The sequence below is a fragment of the Nycticebus coucang genome, chromosome 24 (genome assembly GCF_027406575.1).
Source record: "Nycticebus coucang isolate mNycCou1 chromosome 24, mNycCou1.pri, whole genome shotgun sequence".
Classification (NCBI taxonomy): domain Eukaryota; kingdom Metazoa; phylum Chordata; class Mammalia; order Primates; family Lorisidae; genus Nycticebus; species Nycticebus coucang.
In genome coordinates this window covers 24,386,609-24,406,578 of record NC_069803.1, presented here as the reverse complement: position 1 = coordinate 24,406,578, position 19,970 = coordinate 24,386,609, and the positions used below count along the sequence as shown (strand labels likewise).

Here is a 19,970-nt window from a genome sequence, read left to right as displayed (position 1 = left end):
AAATCACAAAAAACCATGTAATTTTATAGTGGGCCACATATTATTTTAAAGTTTACCTTCGTGGCAACTGAAAAACAATTAGATCATTTTAGAAAGTGCTCAGTAGTACCTCAGGACTCCCACAATCACAGTCCTCTGCCATCTCTACCATCTGGTTCCCACAGATTGGGGTCGATATGATATCTTTAGGCAATGGGACATTAGAGAGGCAATTTGATAACTTATCTTCAAAGAACTTATCGTAGCTGACACGGCTGCAGGAACTGAAGTCTGTGGGTACATGGATGCTGTAAAGATAAGAAAAGGAAAAATGAAATACAGTCATGCTTAGAATGCAGGGAGAAATATCTGACATTGGTTACAATCAGTTTCTTCTCCCGCCAGCTCTGTGACCTTGGGCAAGCCTTACCCTCAACCTGCCCCCACTTCATGACCAAGTGCTAAGTCATTTGTATTCCTGAATTAACTTACCTGGGTGGACACAAACAAGAAAATATGGTCATATTTTGAAGTATGGCATTTTGGCCACTTTTCATAAACAATGGGTTATTCAGATAATCTTACTATAGGGTTGTGAAATCTTAAAAGTATCAAAATCGTATTTATTTGCATGTCTGAGAGAATTTACTTTCTTTCAGAGGAACTTCTATTGACAGGATCTCTTCCTCCCAGAAACAAAGATGAAGTTTTAAAATGCTGTAATATTGGGAAGACAGAACAGAAGCTGTGTGAGTGCTATGCAGCCACATCCTGTTTTGTGTAGGGACTTGGGAGAGTGGCGTTACCTTGAGCGGGCTGGGGTGAGGAGATGCAAACAGGAAATTAGAAATGAATAGAAGTCATAGAATAAGTTCTATGACTAGAAAAGAAGAAATGAATACACAGAAAAAAGATTATGAGATTTCTAATGATAAGGTTGTCTGGAATTTCTGCCTAACGCAAGGCAAGAATGTATATTTTTTTCATAGATTATCTTCATCCTCCTGTGAGAAGTTTCTAACGGTTTTCCTCTTAGAACTCTTTTTCTATTTCTATCCATTCTGAATTCGTGGAAAATTTGATCAATGCTAATGATTTTCTGAAACCAGGTCTCATGCAGATGAGGATAAAACAATGAGTTGCCCCAACAGCAAAGGGACAACATGTTCAACTACAACTTAGAGAAATTATAGATGAGAGATGCAGTAACTTGGGAAAGGTACACATTCACTTGGTATTGCTAAAACTTGACCACGTTGTTGAAGATGACGTAATGAAGGGTGCAGCTCAAAGTTGATCAAAACCAGGACACACAGCCTCACCTTAGAGCTCTGTCCATCACACATCTTGCAGAAGGGCATTCACAAACTTCGGAGTCATGAAACATTCCAAAGTTGTGGCCCATTTCATGAGCCATTGTCCCTGCAACTCCAAAAAGGTTCTCACTGTGGTCCTAAGGGTAAGAATGTAGAAACAGATTCTCTGGTTTTCAAATGACATCATAACTCAAAGTATGTGCTTTTCATAATCATTCTCCTTGTCATCGATAAAGTAGAAAAAGACTAATTTTTGCTTTGGTCTTCTCGCCTTTTTCTCTGTCTTTCTCTCAAACACACACACACACTATACGTATCTATCTGCCAGTAACATCATCCACAGAAACCTGATACCCTTATCAACTTCATCTCCAACCAAATGTGAAGATCAATGTGTCAAACGGTTTATGAAGCTAGTGTATGATGCCCCATGATCATATCAATGTACACAGCTATGATTTAATAAAAAAAAAAAGAAAAGAAAAGAAAAGCAGCAACAAGAGAGTGTCGGAAAAGGGACAGCTGTGCCAGAGGAGAAGCTAATACCCACTTTGTGGTATTCTCTTATTCTTTTGATATGAACATGGTAAATCTACTGAAAAGCAATATGAAACTCTCCAAACAGGGAAAAATGCCAGCCAAAAAAGCTTACAGAAAATGAAAATGCACTTAGAGGCTTTTCAGATAGTCTTTTTTGAAGTTCCTTTCAATTTAGTTTCTTCATTTAAATAACATATTTCCTAACTTAAATGGTTTCTGCCCTTTTCTCGTTGCCTCTCTATTCCTCGTTGCCTCTTTAAATCCTGCTTACCCTTTAAGACAGTGGTTCTCAACCTTCCTAATGCTGTGACCCTTTAATACAGTTCCTGTAGGTCACGACCCACAGGTTGACAACCACTGCTTTGAGGTCTACCTTAACGCAATGTTTCCTGACCAAGTTAATCTTCATCAACAATCCTCTTATGGCAAGTTTCTCTTCCAATTTTATGGTTATCTCTTTCAAATTCAAAAATAAATATTACACCTTTTCTACTCATCCCATAAAGCACATCACAAACTTAGGTTCAAGATATTCACTAAAAATATGTTAGTTTCCTACATAGGATATAGAAATCTGGAAAATGTATTATTCTTTTACAGATAAGGACAAAACAGATAAACTTAAAAAATTATAACTTCCCTTGAATCCACCAGTGTGGTGGGGGTATGAGAAATCCAAAGAGCCTGTGAAAATATTAACATACTCAAAATGAAAGCAAAGTTGTGGTCAGACAAATAAACCTGAAATAATTTACTGTATTATAAGAGATGTTAAAAATCAAAAGTTCCTCTGAAAGGAAAAAATATGATGCCAGATAGAAAGTTGAATTTTGCAAGAAATGAGAAATCTTGGAATGCGATAAAGGTAACCATAATTTTAAAAAATTGCAGTAAGAGATGGTAACAAAGTATTGTGTTTATAACATATATAATGTTAAACATAATACATCAATAAATGGGAGGGAGTAATTAGAGGTATCTTCTTCTAAAGTCCATACACTACACGTGAAGTGGTGTAATACTATTTATTTCAAGGTAAAGTGACAAGTAGAGATTAAACCCTAGAGCACATTAAAAACAAATAGTGTTATCAAGATGAAGAGAAATAAAATTATCTTTAAAAGTATTCAATTCATCTTAAAGAATGTAGGAAAAAGACCAAAACACAAGGAATAGATAGACTAGGAAGTAGTTAGCAACGTGGAAGATTTTAGCTGAACAATATGTGTAATTATATTACATATAAATGATCTATATATATCAAATAAAAGAGAGAGGTTGACAGATTAAAAAGTAAAACCGAAGTACATATTGTCTACCAGAAACTTTCTCTAAGTGTAAATAAATATATTGGTGAAAAATAAAAGGAAAAGGATGTATGATGCAACATTAGTCACAAGATGTTAAAATAAATGTATTCATATTAGACAAAGCAGACTTAAGAACAAAAAATAATGTCAGGGTCATGACTTGATAAAGAAAGGGTCAATTCTCCAAGAAAACATAATGAGTGGACTTATCGATGTACCTAACATAAGTCAAAATACACAGAGTAAAAACTTATAAAATTGAAAGATTTATTCAAGTCCCATTTATTTATTTTTGTTTTTGCTGTAATTGCCACTGGGGTCTTAGTCATAAATTCTTTGACACCACGGCCAGTATCTAGAAGAATTTGTCCTACATTTTCTTCTAGAATTCTTATGGTTTCATGCTCTACATCTAGGCAAATATATAATCATACTTGGGTAGTCTAATAGTCTTTCTTTCCCATAGGATAGAACAGACTCATGTAACATCATAAATCAAATTCCCGTGATTGACAATTTTACAATACTACATTCGACAGCAGAAGACATGTTCTTTTAAGTATATCTGGAGCACTTACCAAGAACAAATGTAAAAAAAACCTAAATATTGAAATTCTAGCAAGTACATTCCATACCACAACAGAATCAAACAACATAAGTACTAAAAATGGAAATCATTACATTATACTTGCATGTAATCTTTGGGTCAAAGAAGAGATCAAAAGAGAAATTCGAAAATATTTTGACCAGAACAAAAACAAAAGCACACACATCCAAATATTTTGGATGCAGCTAAAGTTGTGCATACTGGGAAATAAATGGCATTAAAATGAGGGCAAATTAGATATAGAACAAGTAGAAAGAAGGAAATAATCAAGACAAAAGTAGAAATCAATAAAATTGAGAGCAGAAAAAAACCTTAAGAACTTTGATGAAACCAGAAATGATTTCTTTGACTATATCAATAAAATTGATCACCCCCTAGCCAAACTGACCACACAAAAAGGACACACATGTTATAATAATATCAGGAATGAAAGGACATAACTATATATCCTACAGATATTAAAAAGATAATAAAGAATATTATCAACAAATTTGTGCCAAATTTAAAAAATGAACAGCTTTCTTCAAAGGTATGAACTACCCATGCTCACTCAAGTAGAGTTAAATAATTTGCATTGAAGAAATTAAATGTAGTTAAAAAAATCTACTCACAAAGAAAACTTCAGGTCCATAGAGTTTTACTAGTGAACTGTATCAAACATTCGAGAAAGGAATAATGCCAATTCTATCCCAATATTTCAGAAAACCAAAGCACTGAGAACATATCCCAACTCACCTTATATAGCCAACTTTACTATGATATCAAACTTTACTATGATAACCTAAGAACACACACTCTACAGGAAAGAAACCTAATATCCCTAATAAAGCAAAGACCCTGACCTTAGCCTGTTGAAGCAATATATAAAAAATATAGCTATGTTGAGTTTATCTTAGAATGCAAGATTTGAAATTCAATCAATGTCATTTACCACGTCAATAGACAGAGGAGAAAAAGCATAATAATTTTCTTCAGAGATTAAAAAAAAAAAAAAAAAGCCCGGGTGGCGCCTGTGGCTCAAAGGGGTAGGGCGCCAGCCCCATATGCCGGAGGTGGTGGGTTCAAACCCAGCCCCAGCCAGAAACTGCAAAAAAAAAAAAAAAAAAAAAAGCCCTTGTTAATTTAGAAATATAGAACGAAGACTTTATCTTCAAACAAACCTGAATAATGCCAACAGAATGATAAGGAGAGCACATTGTAGACATGAAAGCAAGGCCCACAGTCGATCCAGAAAGTTCTGTTGCCCTGAAAGGAATAAATTAATACAACAAATAATGATTCTCTGCTGCATATTATATAGACAATTCTATATATGTCTATAAGAAAAACTCAGACTGTGAACCATCACTCTTACATTTTTTCTTCAGTATTTGAATTTGCATGAGGCATTGTTTATTGAACAGCCCTCATACCAGTTAAAATCCAAGTGCCTATGTGTAATCATGTTTAATATTTTATATCTATCATTTGTGATTATAATATTTTTCATGGTAGAGTTTAGCTCTTGTCAAGAAAAAGTTTTTTTCTAATCAATGTTTCTCTCTATTTATATATATCTTGGGGTGTCTTTGAGTTTTAATATTAATATTTCCACACAAGCTTTGTTTTCATTTATATTTTATGCACATATTTTAAAATCATTTACTTTGTTTTCCTTTAGTTTTGTCTCAGCCACTCAGGAAATGGGCCCATTTTGAAAGCATTTGTGTTATTGAGCATCTATGTTACTCAAATACTTTTCCTATTGAAGAGGGATTTGGATGATCTTTACTTATTTATATAGGTATGTTGGTTGTTAGTAATTTCAATGTTATTTCCTTCCTTGTTCATTAATTTTTAATAAATTCATGCTCTTTCCTTTTTTGTTTTTTTAATCTATGCAAGATTCTTGCCCTTGTCTCTAGAAATTTGCAAAATATGCATCAATCTTTTACAACTCCTACTAGATGAAAAAGTGAACCTGTATTTTCCCACAAAACAACATCAAGGATGGAGAACATTGATTATGTCATGCAAAATAAGAAAATTACAGGGTGGCGCCTGTGGCTCAAGAAGTAGGGCGCCGGTTCCATATGCCAGAGGTGGTGGGTTCAAACCCAGCCCCAGCCAAAAAAAAAAAAAAGAGAGAAAGAAAATTATAGAATTTCCTCCCACTTTCCACTCTCTACTGATTTTATCTCTTTATTCAATCTGATTTCAAGTATTTTGAAATTTTATTTTACATTATACATATTTTAAAGATTTATAACATTTTAATTTCCTTTTGAAGTCATATTGTGAAGTTATTTATGCTTAATTCTACATTTGTATGGTTTTAATCATATACAAAAATGATATCTTTTTTCATTGTGTAGTTATCTAATTTAGTTCCCATTTCAGTGAGCAAATTTGGACTCTAGCTAAAGGAATCTTTTGTTAATTTGTCTAGTAAATGTTAAGATTTCAATTTAAATGGAAGGACAAATATTTCCTTCCATCATATCTTCAGTGCTTTTATCTTTTTTTTGATCTCTTCAAGAAATCAACTCTCAACATTATATTGCCATTTTTTTATCTATACATAATCTCATCAATAATTTGTACCTTTTTACCATATTACTTTGTAATATGATAATATATTGCTAACTGGCTATGAGACCTTGGAAAATCACTACCCCTCTCTATAAAGAATGGAGTCTATCCTGTGGGATGTCTTTGAGTTTAGAACTCATCATTTCCAAATTAAGGAATGGTTTCAGCTATTCCCAAAAGATGGCCCTCCAGTGAAGTAACCTGGCAGTATTCACAGCTTAAGTAATGCCTCTCGCTTAAATCTGTGTTTGCACACAACTTGCCCTTGATACCATTATGGTGTTGGAGGTTTAATCATAGGAAACCCTGATTCTCTGTGGCCACTTGACATGCTTGTGCTGGGGAAAGCTATTTACCTTCTAAGAAGTCTAACCACCCTGAGACTGCCATGTTGGAGGAAGTTCAAGTTATGCACACGAAAGGCTGTTTATAGTTAGCCATCACCACCCAGCCCACTGCTCCAGCCATGTGAGCCCAGACACCATAAGAAAGAAGAAAGAAGCCTTATTGTAAGATTTAGGTTGATGTGTCACACAGGAATAGATGACCAGCATAGGACTATTAATTGATTCTGACACGACATAGTTCACTGATTTCCCATAACATTCCTTGCTTTCTGAGGTAGTGGACTCCCTAGTAACGTAAAGTCAATTTCTGCTTTCTCTCTGATTCCAACTAACTACTACCCATGTGTCCAACAGCATTTTCTATCTTTTTAGACATATTCCAGTCTTATGTAATTTACAGGTAGTAGATTCACTTCCCCTTTTGTGTGTTAAATAATACTTGATCATCTCAGCAGAATAGTGAAGATGTGGGTTAGGGTATGATGCTCAAATTCCTTCTATCCTATAAGTTGGCCCAACTACAAATCAGTTCCTTTTAAACATGGAATTTAATCCCTCTTTTCATTGAATTTCTTTCTGTATACCCAATAAAAACAAACTTCTTATGAATCACTACTAAATTATTGGTAGCTCATTAAAAGCAAAAGAAAAATATTCTAATAAAAAGTAATATCATTCTTAGGATATTTCACTTAGACAAATAGTCTTCAGTTCCACTCAGGTTGTTATTAGAACTAGTCAATCGGCTCGGTGCCCGTAGCTCAGTGAGTAGGGAGCTGACCACATATACCGAGGTCACAATTTGAGCCCAGCCCATGCCGGTTAAACAACAATGACAACTACAACCAAAAAATAGCCAGGCGTTTTGGTGGGCACAAGTTTTGGGTAGTCCCAGCTACGTGGGAGGCTGGGGCAAGAGGATCACTTAACCCAAGAGTCTGAGGTTGATGTGAGCTGTATCACTGCAGCACTCTACCAAGGGCGACATAGTGAGACTCCATCTCAAAAAAAAAAAAAAAAAAAGAACTAGTCAATCAACACTTATGTGCACTACATATAGGAAAATAAAACTCCATGGAAATCAAGTAGGTGGAGAGGGAAGGAGGTTGGGTAAATTCATACCTAACAGGTGAAATGGACACATTCTGGGTGAAGGGCACACTTACAAATTTGACTTAAAATGTACAAAAGCAAATTATGTAACCAAAATATGCGTACCCCTATAACATTCTGACATTTTAAAAGACGTAATTGTATATTTGACATATGACCCAGTGAAAGGTTTTTAAACCCCTAAGCCTCTACGTGTATACACACCTTGCCAAGGCTTTGGAAAGTTTCTCTACATAGTGTTTAAAAGGGAAAATCTGTACATACGTGATTAACTGAGCGACGTCGTGACGCTTTCTTCTCAGGAGATCGTTCCCCCTCCATTTAGAAAACTTTTCCAAGGTCAAGTTTGCATTTGGGCTGATCTCTATCTTATCCTTATCGTTCCAGATTTCCATGCCAACTAAGGCCACATGAGTATTGAGTTTTTTATAAAGCTGTCCAAACAGAATAAACACATGCCAAAGTATTGACTTATGCTGGTGATAGTAGCTTTTAATACTGCTAATGTACTTAATATTTTCAAACAGTCATACCAGCACTTTAAAAAAAAAAACAAAACAAAACCTTCTTTGCAAACCTGCTTGTGAAACAGATGCTTCCATCTATTTTTACAGACACTGAAATGCTCATTCCAAAGGAAACACAGACACCCTGAGATATTCTGGGTCCATAAACTCCTTTTATTAGAGTAAAGACTCTATTGAGGCCAACTTTTCCTGCTGTGACCTCAAGAATCACTATAATTTTTTGTTACCTCATTACTATGGCTTCATTTTAAGTATATTTACTCAAAGATTTTTTTCCATTTTCTTAGGTATAATATTTCAGAATTTGTGACAATGGTTCAATGCTGCTTTGGGCATTACAGAATTAATGACAACGTCCTACATCAATGAATTACAATTAAGTGATTGCTATGGTCTGAATGTTTGTGCTCCCCAAAATTCATATGCTGAAATCCTAACTTCCTAAATGATGGTACTTGGAGGTGGGGGCCTTAAGGAAGTGATTAAATCAAGAGGCCCCAGAAGGCTGCCTTGTCCTTTCTACCATGTGAGGATACAGTGAGAAGCCAGCAGGTCAGGAAGAGAGTTTTCACCAGAAAGCAAACTCTGACAGACCTAGATCTTGGACTTTCCAGCCTCTAGAACCATAATAATACATTCCTGTTGTTTATAAGTCTGTTTATTCAGCTTATAACATTTTGTTATAGTAGCTTGAACAAATAACTAAAACAGAGTGGTCATTTAATTCTTAAATTGGACTAAACTAAATAATGTACAATGTGTATGTATTTTCTATAAATTTTAGAAATGATGAGTGACGTCTCTGAGATTATGTGCTTCTCTAACAGTTAAAAGCTTACGTGGCCACTGTGTTATCTAGAAGAGGCAGATCTCACAAACAGCTTTGTGCTGAGAAACCCAAGCACAAGTTTTCTTTACAAAAGTCATTTGGAAAATGAGGAAAGCATTGAGGAATGCAGTTATCAAAAGGGAAATATACATCCAACCAGATCATACTTCTTTGCTCAGTTATTCTCTCAATTTCCTTTACTTCACTTACCTGACGATCCCCCAATGCTGGTTAAAACACTGTGAGTCTTCCCTACCACGCTGTTGAATACAGGGGAAAACACAGATTTTGCTGGCTGCTCTTAATCTGAAGTCATGATGACTAACCTCAAGTGGTCCCCAGAAAACTTGCCGCTTTCCCAAATTCCATTCACTACTGGTCATCTGCCCATCATTTTTACACTCAATCCTCTTTCTGAGTAGAGCTCAGTCACTCTCATCAAATCCACTATCAATGCTTTTCCCCAGGCCACTGCCATCTCTTCCTCTGAACTGTGGCAGGATCCCTCTACCTGGTCTTGGTTCTGCCTTTGCTTCTGTTGAATTTATTTTCAGCACAATGGCTGATGGAACCTTTTAGGAATATACATCTGAACATACCCCACTTCAGCTTGGGTTCTGCCCTGTCTTCTTCATTCAGAATGAGTGACAGTGAAAGTCCTTAGTGAAGCCCACCAGGGTGTCTAGGGTCTGGTCACCTCTGCTTGTAAGATACCTTCTCCCATCCTTCCTGCAGCTTACCACATTCCAGCCACACTAACTTACTTGGTGGTCCTCGAACCTGACCAACTATGATCTGACCTTGGAGCTTTGGTCTTCCTACTATACTGTGCAGGTGCATTCACTGAAAACTGTTTGAAATTACATTGAATAAATTATTTCATACCATGTTGACGTAATTTGCCATCTCAAACACCCTCTTTCTTATTTCCTCTGGATTTTCATTGTACTTTTTAAACTAAAAAAGAATTAAGACAGAATAAGACCATTATTTCCTCTGGATTTTCATTGTACTTTTTAAACTAAAAAAGAATTAAGACAGAATAAGACCATTAATAGAAATGAATATATTTAGGAGGTTTTTTAAAAAGGCAACCTTGCTAACTAGTGGATTTAATCAAGGATCAGTTACTAAAGTTCACTGTTCAAAGTTAGGAACCAATTGATCCTATGTCTCCAGGTAAATTAAAGCACTTTAAGAGTAAAGATGTTTTCTCCCTTGAAGTATTAGTTCAGTATAAAGCTCTAGTTTAAGGAATTATTCCAAATGTATTTTCACTTAAATTTCATGGTTTTCCAAGCAGTGCAAGGAATATCTTACTAATTAAAAATATATGTAAACAATAAATGAATTTGGCACAGTTAGAAAGGTTAAAACTTTACAGCCTAAACTAATTTACTTATGTTTTCATGTACACATGAACCTTGAGTTTAGAATACTTCATATATGAAAAAACATTTCTCTAGTAGAAGATAAATCTCTATCTCCAAAGATTTGCCTTTTTTTAATAAGATTTCATTCACAAGGCATTTACATTTACCACTGCCCGATGAAAATAAATTCTACTTTACAAATAGTTGAAGGACTTAACGTAAGACAAAGTGACAAAACAATTTAATCAGAAATTAAGTTTGGAGCTCTTTATAAGAAAACAGAATTATAACACCAATGATTCAATTTATGCATATTATATCACTTGCCCTCACTTCTCTGAAAGGGAGAAATCATATGAGCTTAACAATAAATGTCAAATTTCATAGGTTTGGAACAATTTGTAACCACAGCTTATATTCATGATTTTTCCAATCTGTTGTGAAACATTTAACAGCTCAGATAATTAATAAATACATGTGGAGGGGTTAAAATACACATTTATCTGATATAATTACCTCACCATTATCCAGGACCAAATAATATTCTATGTATTTCTTGTGTTCTTGAACCTTCTGGTCATTCAATTTCTGAAATATAAGGAGGACAATTACTAAGATGACATCTTTCCCTGAAAGAATTCTTTGATATGTGCAATTTCATAAGAGGTTGATAAATGTCTAGGAGTAAAGACAGATAATGCTATCATTTTAACTCCAGGCTAACGGCCCAGGATTTTCAAGAGATAAGACTCAGAATGCTAAAAGCCAGAAGAAAAACTGGTAATATTCTAGTCTGACCCTTCATCTTAGAAAAGAATTTAAATAATTACATAACTAATAAATAAGGGAGCTGGAAATAAAGCCAACATTTTGGATTTTTTGAATAGTGGACATTCCTCATCATTGTGCCATGAAATAGAGAACGTTTGGTTTCATGGTCCCCCCAGTGTTTTCTTTCTTTGTGTGTGATGGTGGGAGCCTTCCTTCCTGTCTGGGTGAATACACCCTTGGATGGACAGTGCTATGCACAGAGCCACCGCTGCATGGAGTCTGCTGTCTTCCCTTTGGGCAGAACTGGCTCTCCTTCCCATGTTCCAAGCTTCCTTATTTTCTGTTCCTTTTGCTCAAAAAGGAAAAAGAAAAATTTCAGAGTGGATTGTTGCTCTATCATTGGAAAGTAGCGGATACCTTGTTCCCACTTAGTACTGCTTTTGCTTCATACCGTAGGTTTCAGCATGCCAAATTATATTATTGTTTCCCAGAAGATATTTCTTCATTTCTCTTTAGATTTCTTTAACCTATTGGTTGTTTAAAAGCACTCTGTTTAATTTTTACATATTTGTAAATTTTCCACAGTTCCTCCCTCTATTCATGTGTAGTTTCATATCACTGTTGTTGAAACCATTGCTTGCTACGGTTTCCATCTTCTTACATTTGTTAAGACTTGTTTTCTGGTTTACCATATGTTCTATCGTGGAGAATGTCTCATGTGCACTGGAGAGGAATATGTATTTTCCTGCTGTTGAATGGGCAGTTCCATATGTATCTGTTAGGTCCATTTTGTTGCATGTGCAGTTCAGTTACAGTCTTTTCTTATGAAATTTTCTGTCTAGTTGATATGTTCATTCTTTAAAGTGGGGCATTAAACTCCCCCACTATTACTGTATTGCTTTTTGTTTCTCTTTTCACGTCCATTAATATTTACTTTATATATTTAGATGCTCCAATGTTGTAGGCATACATATTTACAACTACTATTTCTTCTCGAAGGATTGAGTTATCATTAAACAATGACCTTCTTTGTCTCTTGTCACAATTTTTGACATGAAGTCCCATCTCTTGGTTATCATTTGCACAAAACATATTCTTCCATCCCTTCATTTCAGCCTGTGTGTGTTCTTTAGGTAAAAGTGGGTCACTTGTAGGAAGCATACGGTTGAATCTTTTGTTTAATCCCTTCAGCTACTCTGTGTGTTTTGATTGGAGAATTTAATCCCTTTACATTCTAAGTAATTTTTGATCATGATTGCCACCATTTTGTTCATTGTTTTCTGGTTGTTTTTAGATCCTTTTTCCTTTCTTCATTCTTCTTTCTCTTTGTGATGTGGTAATTTTTCTGTAATGTTAAGTTGTGATTCCTCTCTCTTTATTTTTTTGTGTATCTGCTTTATAGTCACCTTGACACTTACATAAAACATCTTATAGTTATAGTAGATTATTTTGCATTGATAATAACTTTAGTCAGAAGCAAAACTCTTTTACTCCCCTCCTTTAGAGTTTATTTACTAGATTATTTTGGATTTAAGTATATACAGAGGGTGACAAAAAAGTAGACACATTTTAAGAAAGGAAAAAAACTGCACTAAAATTATAATACCCAATATATACCAATAACAAAATATGAATACAAGTCACGTGTGACTTCTGCAATTACAAGAGAAGCTCAAAATAGTTAACGTCAGTGTTCAGACACTTCTTATTATGGCAAACAAAAAGTAATACATAAATAACATCTCTTAAAAAGTATACACATTTTTTGGTCACTCCAGTACTTGCTTTTATCAGTGAATTTTCTGGTAGAATTTTTAAACCTGCAACAAATTAAACCCACCAGAAATTTTATGCAGACCAATTCTGCGCAATGCTTATCGATTTTGAGAATAGTTAGGTGAGACAGTTGGATTTGAAATAAATCTTAAAGGAAAAGAAAGTAATAATGATGAAGATATTTTGATATGTACTTTATAAACACAAGGGCATGTTCATTTTTCTCCTTTGACTTGAATTCTATTTATAAAAGAATACTTTAGGCAGATTAGATGTCTACTTTGTTCACTTTTATCTTTGAAAGTACTTTAAAAGAGATTTGTTGAATGCACTCATGAAGAATGCACTCAGGATGCTTTATTTCAAAATAATAATAATTGCTTCTTGGCCTTTTGGCTAAGACCAAATGCAAAATAATAATAATACAATTATAGCTTTGTGGTTTGTTGTTTCCTTTCTCTAGGAGCAGGAAACTGTCATAATACTGTCTATTACTGTCATAATATTGTCTATTATGACAGTTTCCTGCTCCTAGAGAATGAGTATTTTATTTTACACTTCTTTTTAACCCTTGCACATCATTGAAAGTAATAGTTGATTTGTAAGTACTTGCTAAATCATCCATGTGTAGCAATGATTTAGGATTAGTATTCTTGTCACCTATTAATTTCAACAGTAACTGTAAAGTTTCAATAAATTATGCTGCTAAGACTGGCACCAAGGGAAGCCAGGACAGGGATATGTGACAACATCAAGGCAGATGAATGGCTAATAAACATTGAAAAAATGCTCATCATCCCTGATCATCAGAGAAATGCAAATCAAAACCACCCTGAGATATCACCTAACCCCAGTGAGAATGGCCCACATCACAAAGTCTCAAAGCTGCATATGCTGGCATGGATGTGGAGAGAAGGGAACACTTTCACACTGCTGGGGGGACTGCAAATTAATACAACCTTTTTGGAAGGAAGTATGGAGAATCCTCAAAGAACTCAATTAGACTTCTCATTTGATCCTGCAATCCCATTACTAGGCATCTACCCAGAAGAAAAAAACAATCCTTTTATCATAAGGACATTTGCACTAGACTGTTTATTGCAGCTCAATGTATCATTTCCAAAATGTAGAAATAGCCTAAATGCCCACCAATCCAGGAATGGATTAACAAGTTGTGGTATATGTATACCATGAAATATTATTTAGCCATCTGAATAGTAGTATCTCAAGAATGGAAGGAAAAGTATCCAATGTACTCAGCCCTACTATGAAACTAATTTATGGCTTTCATATGAAAGCTATAACCCAGTTATAACCTAAGAATATGGGGAAGGAGGAAAGGGGGGGGAGGATGGGCGAAGGGAGGGTGATTGGTGGGATTACACCTGCGGTGCATCTTACAAGGGTACATGTGAAACTTACTAAACGTAGAATATAAATGTCTTAACACAATAACTAAGAAAATGCCAGGAAGGCTATGTTAACCAATGTGATGAAAATATGTCACATGGTATATAAAACCAGTATACGGTGCCCCATGATTGCATTAATGTATACAGCTACGATTTAATTAAAAAGAAAAAAGAAAGAATCCAATGTACTTAATTCTAATATGAAGGCAGTAGGTAAGCTAATACAAGAGGGTAGGGGAATGAGGAACAGGGAGAGGGGAGGAGGCAGGATGGATGGGGGCCATGGTGTATAGCACACCTTTTGGGGACGGGACATAAGTATAAGAGGGACTTTATCTAACAAATGCCATCAGTGTAACCTAATTCTTTGTACCCTCAATGAATCCCAAACAATAAAAATTAAAAAAAGATACACATACAGCCATTCTGATGGCAGGTGGGGCAACATTCTCTTCCGATCTATGTGTCCATAACGCATCACTCATCCCACAGCTGCTGTGGGGCATCTCTTCTCCAGGATCATACTTGAAGAGTGCGTGCTCCTGTCCATCCTGATTTGTGGGGCTTAAAGGTTCAATGAAGTACCTTTGATCTCCCCAACTGAAGTAGCCCCTGGAAGAGATGAGAATTCAGGCTTCCTAATCACAGACCCTTCTGTTAGTATTATATAGCTATATAGGCTCCAAAAAGGGACTATAATTTCTAGTCTGTAGCACAACAGTTTTTAAGCTCGTGTCAATAAAATACAGTAAAGCTTAAAGCATATGACTTAGAGACGACATAAACTTATTTTTCTCTTTAAAGAAAGCAGACCTGTTAGGGAGAAGTGATGACTGCAATGTCATACAGCCAACCATGTCAATTACAGTGTCAAATAGATATTTCCTCACTCTTGGTCCATTATTCACACAATTTTTATGCTACACTTGCTCTAAAGACACACTAAAAATGAAAGAAAATGTTAGGGTTTTATAGGTGTCAAATCCTGGGTCTATCAGTTATTAGCTGTGATACCACTAGAACATTGCTTAAATGTGCATAGCCTCATATTCTCCTTCTATAAAATGGTAATGATACTACCTACCTGCCTGGATGGTGGTAAACATTGAAAGAGATAACACAGAAAGCACACAATAAATGAATATTATTAATTTCTTTTTAATGCACTCTGATGAAATCCCGAGCTAAGATTCATTCAATCAGTACTTAGTAAACACCCATTTGTCACTGCCCATAGGACTAAGGGAAGATAGTAAAAAAGGAGCCATGGTCTCTTTCCTCGTCAGTGTATGTTAAATAACTATAGGATATATATAATTATACAGTAAATGCTTAATACCTATAATCACAACAGATGATTGTTACGAAGGAAAAATACAAGAACATATAGTAGGGAGACTGGAGCAAGTGCATTATAATTAGCAGATAGAAGAGGGAATGTGGGAAAATAAATTATGTGTTTTATTGCAATAATTTGCATGAATGATCATGATAGTTAAACTAGGTTGGTTTGGAAGGGACACAATGTAGTGAATAATCTTAGGAAATTTTTAGAAGATAAACTCCATAAGGTTTGACAAAGTACTGAAAATGGGGGACTGAGAGGTGATGAGTGAAAGGGGTAAACGACAGAGTCCAGAGAAGAGACCTGGAGAGAGTGGAGAAGCTTATTTAGGTCAAGTTTATTGAAAGGGACAATGACCAGCCTGGACAGTGTGAAGATGGCAAGATGGTGTCTGGGTCCAGGGGCAGGTAGAGAACCAATTTATATGGGGCCAGATGGAGTGGGCAAATTCCGCAGCTTGCTCAGAGGGCTTTATGAGTTAGGGTCCTTTGGTGCAAACTTTCGGGGTAGGGCTAAGTGGACCCTTTGTATCCTTTGCCTTAGGAGGAGGGTGAGAGGGTTCGTGTATGGCTGTGTGAGGCCCCTCAACAATGAGTCCTCAAGGAATGTAGGTTTCTGGATTGGGCACGTGGTTATTTGATTATAGCACTGATTAAGATGGATAATACAGGAAAAATGACATATTTGGGAAACAATCATTAGTTTGTTTTAAGATACATTGAGATTAAGATTTCTTTAAGTTATCTAACCAGAGATATGGGGAAAAATTAGATAGTTAAGTCTGGTCATCACAAGAGACATCCTACTGCAGATGGACGCATAGGGGCTCCTTAATAGACTGAAAGAGATGTCATCATCATGGAACAGACAACCTAAAGAGAGACCTAAAAGTGAACACAGAAGAGAAGAACTCCTATTCCCTAACTCTAAAACTAGGACTCAGAATCCTGTATTTTGAGACAAGAAAAAAAAAAGATTAAAAAAAAAAATCTCAATTCAGATGTGTACTATACAAATCATTATCAAGAGAAGTAAAATTTTAAGTCCTTTGTAAAAATCAAGTTGTAAAATTTTATAGTCCTTAGGATTCATACTCAACTATGGTATAATTAGTTATGTTTGAGATTCTTTGGGTTTCTTAAATACACACGCCCCATAATTGCAGCTACATACAAAACATTCCTGAAGTCTCACCTGAGACCGCTGCACGTGCTGATGCTAGCATCAGAAACTTTTTCGTTAATGATATGTCCTTGATAGTAACAGTCATCCTAAGAGGAAAAGGAAAGGGGCTTTATAGGGAAGTATGTGTAATTTTTAGACCCCGCCCCAAAGTTGAATTTGTAATCTTGAAATTGGATCTGTGACGCTTTCAAACGATTTTCTGCTGAACAACAACTTAGAGATATTTTTTAAACATTAGAGATATTTTTTAAAATAATAAAAAATAGTTCAGATGAGGTAGCTCACACCTGTCATTCTACTACTCTGGGAGGCCACGGTGGGGGGAATCCTTTGAACTCAGGAGCTCAAGACCAGCCTGAACAAGAGGGAGACCCCATTTCTACTAGAAAAAAATTTTTTTTTAATTAGCTAGGCTTTGTGTCAGGCACCTATAATCCCAGCTACTTAGAAGGCTGAGGCAAGAAGATTGCTTGAGTCCCAGAGCTTGAGGTTGCTATGAACTATGATGTTACAACACTCTACCAAGGGCAATAGAATGAGACTCTGTCTCAAAAAAAAAAAAATTTTTTTTTAATAAAATTTAATAATAATAATAATAACCAAATAAAATCTTTAATGTTAGTTAATAATCCCAAAATGCTTATAAGGTATTAACTAACTGTTGGCATTGCTGAAATAGGATTCAAGTGTATACTGTCTTTTGTTTTTGTTTTGTTGCAAAACCTCAAACTCTTGGGCTTAAGTGATTCTCTTGCCTCTACCTCCCAAGTAGGTGGGACTACAGGAGCCCACCACAATGCCTGGGTATTTTTTTGTTGCTGTTGTCATTGTTGTTTAGCAGGTCCAGCCAGGTTCAAACCCGCCAGCCCCAGTGTATGTGGCTGGGGCCCTAGCCAATGAGCTGCAGATGCCGAGCCTCAAGTGTATGTTGTTATAATAAACAAACTTAGATATGCAAATTTAAAACCCGGGTCCCCACACCACCAGACATTTATTCATCTCTATAAATTTTTTTCTAACAAAAAACTACAAGGTTTTTTTCCAATGGATAAGTTATTCAGATTTTTTTTTTTTAATTTCTTGATTCATCTAAAGAGCTGTGTCAGATTAACATGACATTTCCTGCCTGCATTCGGAACACAGTCCTATCCTAACGTTTTCCCACCTAGGTGTTTGAGGAAGGACCTTTCTACCTTGGGATGGATAAGGTATTGGTCCATGTAAACTCTTGCTCTTGCTACAGATGTGAATGCTTGAAAGGCTTCCCATTGAAAATGAAGCTCAGAAAGAAGGCAATGGCGAATTTTCTCTCATACTGCTACAAACCATCATCAGGATCAACTCAGAGCAAAGAGAGGCTCCAAATAGGAGGCAAGGGTGGAAATGATTTAACAAAAACATGGAATTCTACAATTCTCATTGAGGAAATAGAGTTTGAGAAAGCACACAACCCAAAGAGGTGATGGGATTCCATGCTACCACTGAGAGCCCCAGGGGTGTTTAACTCTTCACTCTAAAGATAAGAACATGCTCCTTCTCTCCACCATCCTGCGGGAAGCCACTGAAGGATGAAAAAGTTTGCCACAGTTGTCAAGGAATGCCTTTGCTCCTGTTAAAATGTTCAAAAAAAAAAAAAAAAAAGCTGGAAATCAATTAAGCAATTATTACTGCTGAGAAAGCCCCAGTGCTGTAAAAGAGGTTTCACTTCTACTATTTGCTTATTAGTAAGGAATCCAGAGACATTAATACCATGATCTGTGGGCTCGTGGTGACCTTCTTTCCAGTGGAATTATAATATGTTTCCGTGTAGCCTGGTGCAAGGAGATTCCTGGAGAAAAAAAAATAACAATGTCATGGTTACTTGTGCTGATTGCAAAGTCTAGTGGTCTAAGTGACAGTTGGTTTTTTTGTGTGTTTTTCTGAGACCCTTGGTAGAGTGCCATGGTGTCATAGCTCACAGCAACCTCAAACTCTTAACATTTCCATCACCTCTCATAGTGGTCATTTTGTGGTGAGTATACTTAAGACCTATTCTCTTAGCAAATTTCAAGTGTACACTTCATTATTATTAAGTGTAGTCACCATGTGGTAACTAGGTATGCAGAAGTTATTCATATTTTTACTAAAAACGTGTACCCCTTTTAACCAACAACTCCCGATTCTCCCCTTCTCCTAGTTCCTTGGAACCATCATTTTATTATTGTTACAAGTTGGACTTTTTTAGATTCCACAAATGAATGAGATCATACAGTAGTTATCTTTCCAAGTCTGGGTTATTTTACTTAGCATAGTGTCCTGAATGGAATTTCATCCATGTTGTTGCAAATGGCAGGATTTCCTTCTTTTATGTGAAAGAATGATATCCATTGGGTATGTAAATATGTGTGTATATGTGAATATACATACCACGTGTATACATACACATACACACATTTATATATACCACGTGTGTACATACATATATACCACGTGTAGATATACATATATACATATAAACACATACATAGACATACCACAATTTCTTTAAGAGTGTTTCCATATCTCAGCTATTGTGAATAATGAGTATATTTTTAAATGAAGCAGGGTGAAGACAAAAGAAGTATTGTATGTATAAAATGCCATCTCTATAGCAGGCACTGTGTTACAAAAGTAACATGCATCATTCAATTTAATACTTCAAAGATTTTATGCAACAGATGTAACTCTCCTTGTTTTTCAAATGAGATCAAATAATTCAAAATGCAAAGAATCAAGCCAGATTAGCCTAACCCCAAAGTCTGTACTATTTTCATGATGCCACACTATTTCCAAACTCCAAGAATTGTGATTTTTTTTTTACCAAAGCTGATAGTGTATTTGGCGAGGGGGGACCCTGTTGCCCTATAGAGAAGGATCTACAGATCAAAAGGGATTAAAAGCACAGAATTAGGAAAAACTAGTTTGAAATTTCAGTCTAGATAGATGACCAA

General features: G+C 35.7%; 1 protein-coding gene across 3 annotated transcripts in view; it reads right to left on the bottom strand.

The window, feature by feature from the left end:
- Nucleotides 1-19,970, bottom strand: part of ADAM28 (ADAM metallopeptidase domain 28) — a 156,258-nt gene that overhangs the window by 27,335 nt on the left and 108,953 nt on the right. For all 3 annotated transcript variants that reach the window (XM_053578786.1, XM_053578785.1, XM_053578787.1), the window contains 9 exons: nucleotides 18,751-18,829; nucleotides 17,011-17,087; nucleotides 14,891-15,083; nucleotides 11,029-11,100; nucleotides 10,025-10,096; nucleotides 8,048-8,217; nucleotides 4,913-4,997; nucleotides 1,302-1,432; nucleotides 110-287 (listed from right to left, as the gene is read on the bottom strand). In XM_053578786.1, coding sequence (XP_053434761.1) covers nucleotides 110-287; nucleotides 1,302-1,432; nucleotides 4,913-4,997; nucleotides 8,048-8,217; nucleotides 10,025-10,096; nucleotides 11,029-11,100; nucleotides 14,891-15,083; nucleotides 17,011-17,087; nucleotides 18,751-18,829 — 1,057 coding nt within the window. The remainder of the gene's footprint in view (nucleotides 1-109; nucleotides 288-1,301; nucleotides 1,433-4,912; nucleotides 4,998-8,047; nucleotides 8,218-10,024; nucleotides 10,097-11,028; nucleotides 11,101-14,890; nucleotides 15,084-17,010; nucleotides 17,088-18,750; nucleotides 18,830-19,970) is intronic.